The sequence below is a fragment of the Apaloderma vittatum genome, unplaced genomic scaffold, assembly GCF_000703405.1.
Source record: "Apaloderma vittatum isolate BGI_N311 unplaced genomic scaffold, ASM70340v1 scaffold7234, whole genome shotgun sequence".
NCBI lineage: Eukaryota > Metazoa > Chordata > Aves > Trogoniformes > Trogonidae > Apaloderma > Apaloderma vittatum.
In genome coordinates this window covers 41323-52250 of record NW_009710872.1, presented here as the reverse complement: position 1 = coordinate 52250, position 10928 = coordinate 41323, and the positions used below count along the sequence as shown (strand labels likewise).

Below are 10928 nucleotides of genomic sequence, written 5' to 3'. Positions count from 1 at the left end.
TTTTGATGATACAAACCGTGTAGCACAACTGATGTTTCATGTGAGAGAGCCAAGCAGATTTAGTCTCCATGGAGAACACTTTGTGATACATAGAAAATCTTTACAATAGATTTTCAAATGTTTATCCTCTACTGAGATGAATTCAGAACCACAGCTGTAAGCTGTGTCTATGCAAGCTGATTTTTTCTGGAAATGTACCGTTAATATATAACAAAACCTTTTGAAGGTATGGGCATCTGTTCACAAAAGAAGTGGAAGACAATGTTAAAATTCACATTTCCAAACCTCATCTATAACAGCTGTTGAACGTGCTTAACCTTGACACAGTAGTCATGTGGTAGTAGTCATGCGTAACAGTACAAGCCAAAAACTTGGAGATGAAGATCCAAATGATATATTTTTGAAACCTGCCCAGATACCTGTACAAAGTAACAAGTCAAAATAAAGTAACAAATTTATGAAGGCTGTTGGGAAGCAAAAGGCATAACCCAAAGATCTAAAGGTAAGTGAAAAACCCCAGACTTATATATCTTACATCCGACAGCTTTTGGAACTCAGTATCAGTTCTTAAATAAGCACAGAGCTCCATAATAAGTTAGGAAAAAGCTGTAACGAGAGACCTTTGCCAGGTTAGTTTCACCCCTTTGGACAAGGATCGTCTCTGTTTTGATTGCTGTGATGCTTCACAGGGCTAATAGCGAGAAGACAGGTCCTGTGTGACATAGAGTGGCTGAAAAATTCATCCTGTAATGGGAAGGAGGGTCATAAGACACCTGAAGTGCAGCTCCAGTGAGGTGCCAGGGCCAGCTCGGCAGGTACAGGCTGCAGTCAGAACAACCCAGACAAAGTCTGCAGGATCATCCCCTCCTACCCAGGAAAGCAGGAGCTGTGACGGTCTGTTTGGGTTTGGAGTAACTTTTATATTGACCTTGCTTAAAGAACGGATATTATAATTTTTAATCAGGAAATGAAGAAATAAGCCTGGCAACATATTTTTTGCTTAATGCTGACTTTCAGATAAGCACAAAGAATGGTGTTAAGGCATTCATTTCATGGATGTTACTGTATTTTCTTATACTTCTAGAAAATACTAATAGACTATATGTATACAAAAAAACTAACCCAAAACAACCTATATTACTGCTCCAAAAAAGTGAAATAAATTTAAACAAAATCACTAGAGTATACAATGAGGTCATTTTACTGATCTTTATTTTCATGTTTCTAAATAATCAGACTTTGAAACACTACAGATTTTTTTAGCATTTATTTTATAGTCAGAAAGAAATAACAAAAAGAAGCCTTTTGAACTATACAGTGCTTGAGACAAATTCAGATGTGACTTAAAGAATAAGTCAGCAGTAAATGAATTTCTTCCATTGTGTCTTTGAAATGATTCAATGAAAAGGGAAGAAACAATCAGCCATCATCATTCACATGGCAACAATAGAGCTGACTCTACAGCAACCAAAACAAGTTCTTTAAACTATGCATTACTAGGATTGGTAGAACTGAAAAATACAGGTTATTGACTGTTTCCATGTAATTCTGTTGTTCCCACTGTGTTTTTTCTAGCAACTGTGCCTCCTCAGCCTAAACTGTTGGTTTCAGTATCTGTTTTCCCAGTGCGAGCTAGGACATTAACTGTTGCTTCTAGTGAAACTGGGACAAGATGAGAAGAACATTGAAGCGATTTTTTAATTTCGTTTCCAAAGATGAAAAGTAGACACAGCGTGCTGATGCATGGCTTCCCAAAGGGATATTGTTGTTCTGTGGAAGTCATCTGGAGGGTTAAGACTGAGTCTAGTTTAGTGAGGTGCAGGGTCCTATTTGCTATTCCAGGAAAATATTTTGGCTTACTGTTCCGTAAATCAAAGCAGCTGCAGCCAGTAACAAGGAAGCTTGCAACTTACAAAAATCTTCTCCATGAAGCAGAGAGATGATTCAAGGTTATACACACTTAGATACATACAAAGCATCTCCCTGATCAAACAGTTCAAGGAGAAATTATCTCAGCTGCATAGGATTTCATGATGACAATCTGAAGACAATTACAGCAAAATGTCTCTTTGTCAGGCTTCCTTGACAGAGACACAGAGAGAGCAAATACCTGAACCAAATGTTCCTGTTGTGCCTGCAAGTTTATAAGGAAACTTTTCTTTTGTGATTTTGCATTGTTAAAAGGCAATTTATACAAGTACTTATCTGACAGCAGATGCTGTTGTCTGACTTTAGTGCCTTAATCTGCTACTAAAAACAGCTTTATTTTTCTCTTTCTGAGAAACCATAAAAAGGTTGTGTTTATCATGTGCAGGTCTCTCTTTGTGTTAAAATAAGTTATTTTAACATTGCAGATCTTCTAACTACTGGCTCAACCGCATCCAGTCCTTTCTCTACTGCAATGAAAACGGCCTCCTGGGAAGCTTTTCCGAAGAGACTCACACGTGCACCTGCCCCAATGACCAGGTTGCCTGCCATGGGTTCCTGCCCTGCACGGTGGGAGATGGCTCATCATGCCTGAGCTGTGCTCCGGACAACCGCACCCGCTGCGGGAGCTGCAACCCTGGCTACATGCTGAGCCAAGGGCTTTGCAAGCCCGAAGTGGCTGAGTCGACGGAGCACTACATCGGGTTCGAGACTGACCTTCAGGACCTGGAAATGAAGTATCTGTTGCAGAAGACAGACCGGAGAATCGAGGTCCATGCCATTTTCATCAGCAATGACATGCGCCTCAACAGCTGGTTTGATCCATCTTGGCGCAAGCGGATGCTCCTTACTCTTAAGAGTAACAAATACAAATCTAGCCTGGTCCACATGATACTGGGCCTCTCTCTTCAAATTTGCCTAACTAAAAACAGCACCTTAGAGCCCGTCCTCGCTGTTTACGTCAACCCTTTTGGGGGCAGCCACTCTGAGAGCTGGTTTATGCCTGTGAATGAAAATAATTTCCCAGACTGGGAACGGACTAAGCTGGACCTGCCCCTTCAGTGTTATAACTGGACGCTGACTCTGGGCAACAAGTGGAAGACATTTTTTGAAACCGTACACATCTATTTGAGGAGTCGAATAAAGTCAAGCGGTCCAAATGGCAACGAGAGCATCTACTATGAACCCCTGGAATTTATTGATCCCTCAAGAAATCTGGGCTACATGAAAATCAATAACATCCAAGTGTTTGGCTACAGCATGCACTTCGACCCAGAAGCAATTCGAGACTTGATTTTGCAGCTGGACTACCCCTACACTCAGGGATCACAGGACTCAGCACTTTTGCAGTTGTTAGAGATACGGGATCGTGTAAATAAACTCTCTCCACCCGGTCAACGTCGGCTAGACCTCTTCTCTTGCTTGCTCCGTCATAGACTCAAACTGTCTACCAGTGAAGTGGTGAGGATTCAGTCTGCTTTGCAGGCCTTTAATGCCAAATTGCCAAACACAGTGGATTATGACACAACCAAATTATGTAGTTAACCATAAATGTGAAGCACAACACAAAACCTTGAAGGAGTTTTTACAGTGCTTTTGTGGAACAGTTTATGTTTGGAAGAGTAAATTTAAATTGTCTTTTCAATATCTGTCTTATATCAGTCAATACTGTTGGATGGCAATTTACACACATGAACTTGCTGACAATGAATATATTATACCTGCAGTTTTGGTTTATGAATGAAATAAATACTGACACCAGTCTAGAAGACATTCTACTTTTTACAATAAATTTCATTTGTAATTTTATATGTTACGTGGCAATGCTTTTGTGCATTACATCCTCTAGAGGGAACATAGAAGGATACCAATAAAGTTTTGTAGCTGAACAGTTATTAAAAAGAAATGCTGTGGGATTCTTTTTTCTTACACAAAAGTAGTAACTTTGGTATACTTTTGTGTATGTTTAAACATAGGAGGTGTAGGAAAAGAGAAGATAGGGACTTAACATTTTAATGGAAACTGTAGAAAAGTCAGAGCCATAGAATATTGTACTTTTAGGATGTAGATCTAAATGTTTGTGCTGACCTGAAGTGACAGCCTACTCCACCTGAAGTTTTCTTAAGGCATAGCCTTGTCAGGGGGCTTCACGTGGCACGCAGAGACCCTGAGTGATAATATTGAGTGGCTTAGGATGGACAGGAGGTTATTGCTGTAAGATACCCAGTAGTGGAAGATTGCATTAGCCCAAGAGGAGGCAGGTGAGAGTTTGTCTTCGCAACTGATATTGCTCACATTACAAAAGAAAAAACCTTTTCCAGACAAAGAGCTTTTTGAAGGTCTCCCTAATCCTTTGCTTTGCATATTTATAGAAAAAATTAAGCACATATATGCATTACCTCCTCCCAAATACACACACTATGTTTATCTAGAATGTTCTGGTTTAAACTACTTAATTTAATACCATCCATGCTGATTAGATTCAAATTAATTTAAAAAACTTCACTGACAATGCGACTGTTTAGTATGTGGATATTTTTTCATTAATACAGGTAATATCCTTTTAGTTCAAGATTTTTCAGTTTAAGATAATATACCCTTTTACATATACGTGACAATTATTGAAATCTAGTGTGTAAAGCTGAAAGTGCAAATAAATATGTCATTATCAATTGATGAAATTAATTAAATGTGCATCACTCTGAATCAGAATTAGGTTCTTTGGTATTTTACACATTCCAGCAGAAAAAATACATCTATGACCACAGAACTTGGAATGCTCAAGAAGGTTTTTCTACCTCATGAAAGAGAATAGAACAAATGGCTGTCAGAAGTCGTTATTAGCAAACACAGGGTAGAGTGAAGAAAGTTGATACAAAGTCTTTTCGTAACACCTTTTTACATTACGTCTGAATCTATGTCATTAATGTAAAAGCCAAATTGCTTTATAAAGTGGGAGAGGATTACATATAAAACTACCATTTTATGTGCAAGCACAGAAAGAAAAAAATCTAAACATAATTCCCATGCAATTTTAGTTCAACTAGACTTCAATTAATTTCAATTAAATTTGATTTTATTAATTTCAATTTAGACATATTACAATTCAGTTCTGAATTGTAGCCTAATCTAAATTTAAAGTACACTCCTCACTCCGTTTCTAGCTAGACCACAGCAGTATAAGAAATGCTCTGCTTCAGCTGTATATGTAAGCAAAATAAAAAAAAAAGCAAAGCTAGAAACACTTCATAAAGCCTACTGCCAAGTGATTCCTGAGTCTTCTGATTTCACCAAATTCTTATAAGGATTACTATTTCACCACCACACACTCAGATAACTCCTCAGACCTTCTATACTAGGAAACCTCCCAGAACTAAAATTATATTTTTGTCTTGTAATCAATCTCTATATGAATTCCTCTTTCTTTTCTACTTACAGCTGTCTTTTGCTAATAAATAATCTATCTCAGCCTCTCTTCTATATGTTAAAATTTTGCCTTACTCTTGGATTGGTAAAACCCTCTCAGTTAAGATTCGTCCTGTTCCTGTTTTCATCTCCAAGTCTTTCCTTAAGTATGTTTTTGGTGACTATAAATAATTGCAGAATTAGCTTGATTTTAACATTCACTAACTTATGCAGTATTTTTGAACAAACAAATTACTACAATGTTATAAAATTAACAAAGAGAAAAAAACTCCTGTACAATAGAAATGTGGGGTAATGATGAATAAGGCATTTGCTTATGTTTTCCCTTTCCTAGGGAAAAATACTGATATATCATGGTAAATGATCTGAGGGGTTTTTTCCCCTCTTTAAGACTCCTTCCTAAAATAATTTCTTAATGGCTATTTTTTCTTTCTGGTTTGGTTTTTGTTGTGGGTTTTTTTAATACTTTTCTCTGCCAAGATGGAAAGTTCTTTGCTATGTCCAAATATGTACATACTAGAATGTACAAATAAAAAGAGGTTTCGGCGAGACATTATTTAATTAGTGTACAACACATTAGGCGTATTTGACTGGAGGAGTGGAAACCTCTGTAATTTCTGTATCTTTGTGACAAATTAGAAATACAACTTTCTTATCTGACCTGTAATGGATCAGTTTTGGATTTTCAAACCTGCAGGATCTTGGAATAGTGAGGGTTTCTGCTTTACCAAAACCAGATTCTGTAAAGATAAATATATTTAAAAAAGTGGGGGAAAAAAAGGCACTAGATTTATCTGGTTCTCAAGTTGCGAACAGGAGCCAACAGTATTTCTCTTTTGATACTTTTTCAACTGAAGTCTTTCCATGTTCTCAAAAAGAACTTCAGAGTATGTCAAAAAAAAGAGGAGTCTGAATGAGTAAAAACAGTCAAGGACCTGACCCATAAAAAAATTTTGGAATAAGATATGAACACAGCTGGGGGGAGGAAAGAACTAGGGTTACGTGTATGTGCATTCATTTCCACATGGACATTGCAGGTAATATTTAGTGTATGCTGCACATCAGATCCCAGCTCTGCAGTTTTTGCTGTTCATTTCCCTTTGCATTCACCAATGCTGTTATTACCTGCCATTATAAACTGAAAAAACCCCACCCAGAAATATAGTAATATATGGAATGGTACCATGACAACCTAAAACATTATTCAGAACAAACTCTAGTGACCACAGTTGTAATAAACAGGTAGTTATTAATTATAACATAGTAACCTTCCTGCTTAAGGGAAGGCAAGTGTTATCTGATACAAAACTCCAAACAAAATACCATTTTCGAAGCAAATACAATTCAGATTGTGTCTGAAGGCTGGGAGCCAAACTAATGCCTGGAAGTTCTATTGCAGGAATAAACTGTAATAGCGATGGGCTTCCTTATCACTGCCTAGAAACCAGAATTACACTTGTCAGAGTGACCTAGACCTCTTGGTGACACAATTCAGAATACCAAGGCTGAAACAAATCATACTAAAAAGATCATGAAGATTAATAAACTTCCATTTTACTAGGGTTTTTAACAAGTGCAAGAGAGCCCCTGTGTCTCACAGGAGTTAAAACAAGAGACCAGGATCACCTTGGGTGTGGTAGGAGTTTAGTAATAAGAAATGTCACGGCTCCTTTTTCATGAGAATTGGTGACATGAGGGACCTGGACACCACAGCTGGTGCGGTGTTACTGCTGCCAGTGCACAGCGCAGGCAGCCCATAGGGCTGTGTGACTGACTTGAGTGGTTGGATTCAATCATCTTAAAGGTCTTTTCCATCCTCAATGGTTCTGTGATTCTCTGATGATATGACTTTGGGTCTAGTCAATCAGCTTCATATTCTAAGCAAGAAATCTACTCTGGTTGTAACATGATGTTCTTCTGCATACAGGTATCACTTAGGAAGCAAGCTATAACCCTGGGGCACAGCGTTTATAATGTCAACTCATCCACGTGACAGAGGGGTCTTTGGCTTTCTGGACTCCCAAATTTAGCAGCGGCCACACCACGGATTACACTGCTTTGGGAGCGAGGGTGTGTGAAGGAGGGAGGCGTTATCTCTTTCTCTACTCACCAAACCAACCACATTGAGGTGTGAATTATGATTAAGGAAACAGGTTTTACCTCCAAGAAATGAAGCGATTTTTTGCCTTCCCTACAGATTATTTCTTGGATGGTGAGGTGCATCTCTTGTCAACACACATTTTTATGGCACATTTTAGTCCAACACAGACATTTATGAAAGAGAAATACAGCTAAATGTCAATGCCAGGAAAAACAGGCATTGTAGGACTGTCTGCTCTCTGGGCACAGCCACACCAGTCATTGTATGTCTGCCTGTGATCTCCTCTTCAACAGATAGCCAACAGAAAAGAAGCTGAAACCACCTGGGAACACAGGTGGTTTTGCTCTGAAAATAACACTCCCCTGGGAGGGCTTAATCTAGAGCACAACCACCTTTTGAAGACATTACAACAGCTTTCTGCTTTTAAAAAAAATCCTTCTTTTTGTCATTTCTTAGCTGACGTGAAAGGGGAAAGAGCAACAGAGGATTAAAACAAAGCTCTGTGTGTGTGTATCAAGCTGTGATTCCTCTGCAGGGAAGAACAGAGAGACTTTGCAGTCCCATTGGGATCTTGTCACAGGTGAGTAACTGGCTCTAAGAGCATTTAGATACAATAGGGATAAATGCAACAGAAGACCAGAAAGGCAAAGATTAGGTACAATCACTTAGCATGAATGTAACACAACAAAATTGACCATAATTAGTTTTGAACACACAAAATTGTGTCTTACATCTTTCTCTCCCCAGGGAAGAAAATTTAAGCATGAAACATGCATAAGAGAACAACAAAAGATGATTAATATTATAATCTTCTTCTCTGTGTCTTTTTTATTAAGCCCCCTCCTCCACTTCAGTTATTCAGTGTATTAGTTACATATAAGGACAGGCTGAGAGAGTTGGGGTTGTTCAGCCTGGAGAAGAGAAGACTCTAGGGATACCTTACAGCAGCCTTCCAGTACCTGAAGGGGGCTACAGGAAAGCTGAGGAGGGACTGCTTACAAGGGCATGTAGTGACAGGATGAGGGGCAATGGTTTTAAACTAGAGCAGGGTAGATTTAGGTAAGACATTAGGAAGAAGTTCCTTACTATGAAGGTTGTGAGACACTGGCACAGGTTGCTGAGAGAGGTGGTGAAGGCCCCATCCCTGGAGACTTTTGGGGTCAGGTTTGATGGGGCTCTGAGCAACCTGATCTAGTTGCAGATGTCCCTGCTCACTGTAGGGGTGTTCACTTTAAAGGTTCCTTCCCATAGAATGCATTCTATGATTCTATGAAATTTCCAATGTAAGTAAGAAACTAAGGGGCAGGGAGGAGGGAGGGAAGAAGGAAAAAAAAGCACTTTTTAAAAGTTAAGAAAAACAAAGTAGTAAGAAGTCATGAAGGGCTACATCTAGACCCTGCACAGTCCTGCAGGAAGCTTCCTTAGTCAATGCACTGAAATTCAGCAAGGTGTGTTGCAGCATAATGTGAAGCCTTAAGGAAATATTTTTAAAACATTAAGAGAGAGTGTAAAATCCTCTTATGAAATATGATGTTTGGATTTATAACTGAGTTTCCCCTGGTAAGTTCTGGGAAATTTCCCTAAATCAAATTAAAGTCAGGGAGCTCAGCCTGCCTCATAAATCACCAGTCCAAACTAGGCAGGCATCAAGTGGTGCATGTCCAAGTCAGGAAGCATGAGGATAAATTTGATGACATGAAACGGGCCTGTTAGATCTGGATCAAACTGTGGGATAGGCACTTTTTATATCTTGCCTAGATAACTGCAAACTGTTTAACTAAGATACAGGATAAAGTGTCCAAATGTGCAAGCTATAGTGCCACACTTGATCTTATTTGAGAGCTTATTGCACATTCACAGGAATGAAAAACTTTCTGCTCAAACACTTTTGGAGGTTACTCCAAAATCTGAATCTGAAAATGCTCAAGTAAGTACCAGGTCTTGGGTATCTGCTTCTCCAAAGTCTGTGCTAGCAGGCAGGAGGCAAAACACTGTGAGTGAAGCCTCTTCAGCTTCAGGAGAGTATCGCTAGGATAAGAATAAGATCTTTCTCCTTGAAAAAATATCACTAATTCACACTGTAATGCTACACTATATGACTGTGCAAGACTTCATATAAAATCAGTTATATACAGTGGATGGCATTTGTGACCAGCTTCCACTTGCTAGGACCCCTATTGCACTGACTTTCAAAACCTTATAGCACAAAACCTGAACCTCCATAAAACCTGTTCCTGTGAAGTATGTTAGAGAACTTTGATATAGACTCATCTGTGCCAGTGCAGCCTTCCCAAGGAATCAAAGACAGCAGAAAACCTTATTATTTTATAATTTATTTTATACAAAGTGTTTATATACTTAATAATTTTTTACATTTTATCAATTTGAACCTGTCTTCAGAAGAATTAATACTCCATCTTTATGCATATATCTAGAAGGATTTGATGTAAAAAAGACACAATCACAAACATGTGAACAAAGAAATTTGTCTTCTTCCTCCACCCAGCAGAAAAAAATCTTTCTGTAATATATGGCTTCTTCAAACAGAGCAGTACTTCATTGCTCAGATGGCTCCACAGGAAAGGGCAAGGAAAACAGCCTATAAGAATTATTAGTTGCTTCTGTTAACATTCAAAATTCTATTATTTTCATGTGTTTTCTAACAGGCTTATACACCTTCCTTCACTAGTGTGAAAGTTCATTCCATACATGAATTCGCTGCATGTGCTACAATTTGCGCAGGTTAGATACTTCAGGTTTATTCCCTTTATTATTTCTAACCCAACTTTACCCCACTCCAGATCTTTGGTTTTTTTAATGGCTATAGGTGACTTGGCAATGCCAAGCCTGTGCCCCATCTCTTATTACCCCATGCTGCTCTCCTCTCCTCTGCAGCCCATGTCCCCAGGCCTCAAGGTTTTTGCTGGCAAACCTCCACGCAACATTGTGATGGTCAAGTAGTGTTCTGCTACACTAAATAACTACTTCTTAACACTAGTTATATAATAACTCTGGTTTGTACCATGGAAAGGTAAGCAAAAGAAAACCAAAGTAGCCATAACAACCTAACTGCTAGGAAAAAAAAATATTGCTAAAGCTAAACTGAGCAAAAGTGCTAAGGCTTTGCAAACTCACTACTAAGTTTGTGGCCTATTACCACCTTGACCATGTCTCACTGCAGAGTTACACTTCTACTTGTCTAGAAAATTAAGTCAGAATATGCCAGGCAGTGTAAATACCCGTATGTGACTGGAGCTTTCAGAAATGCTAATAAAAGAAATAGTAATTCTTTTACTTTTCCATGATACTCTGGTCTACCCTATTAACCCCAAAGTACACATGAAAAGCTAGCATAATTTCAGATTTTCGAGTGGTACTAGTATGATGGCCTAGGTTCCATTTACAACATTGGCTTGCTTTTCTTTTTCATTTCCAGAGTGCTTCATTAAGTTTACAAATGTTTCATTAACTTTTA

General features: G+C 38.6%; 1 protein-coding gene across 1 annotated transcript; it reads left to right on the top strand.

Annotated features, from left to right (window-relative positions):
* The first annotated feature begins 346 nt into the window (after nt 1-346).
* LOC104272429 (BMP/retinoic acid-inducible neural-specific protein 3-like) lies at nt 347-3821 on the top strand. The gene is made up of 3 exons (XM_009867418.1): nt 347-428; nt 1576-1600; nt 2355-3821. The coding sequence occupies exons 1-3, from the start codon at nt 347-349 to the stop codon at nt 3469-3471; spliced, it is 1224 nt and encodes a 407-aa protein (XP_009865720.1). The 3' UTR covers nt 3472-3821.
* The last annotated feature ends 7107 nt before the right edge of the window (nt 3822-10928 follow it).

Coding starts and splice junctions, on each gene's coding strand:
- LOC104272429 (XM_009867418.1), top strand. CDS start 347: ATGCGTAACAGTACAAGCCAAAAACTTGGAGATGAAGATCCAAATGAT. Junction 429..1,575: donor TGCCCAGATACCTGTACAAA/GTAACAAGTCAA, acceptor TGTTTTTTCTAG/CAACTGTGCCTCCTCAGCCT. Junction 1,601..2,354: donor GTGCCTCCTCAGCCTAAACT/GTTGGTTTCAGT, acceptor TTAACATTGCAG/ATCTTCTAACTACTGGCTCA.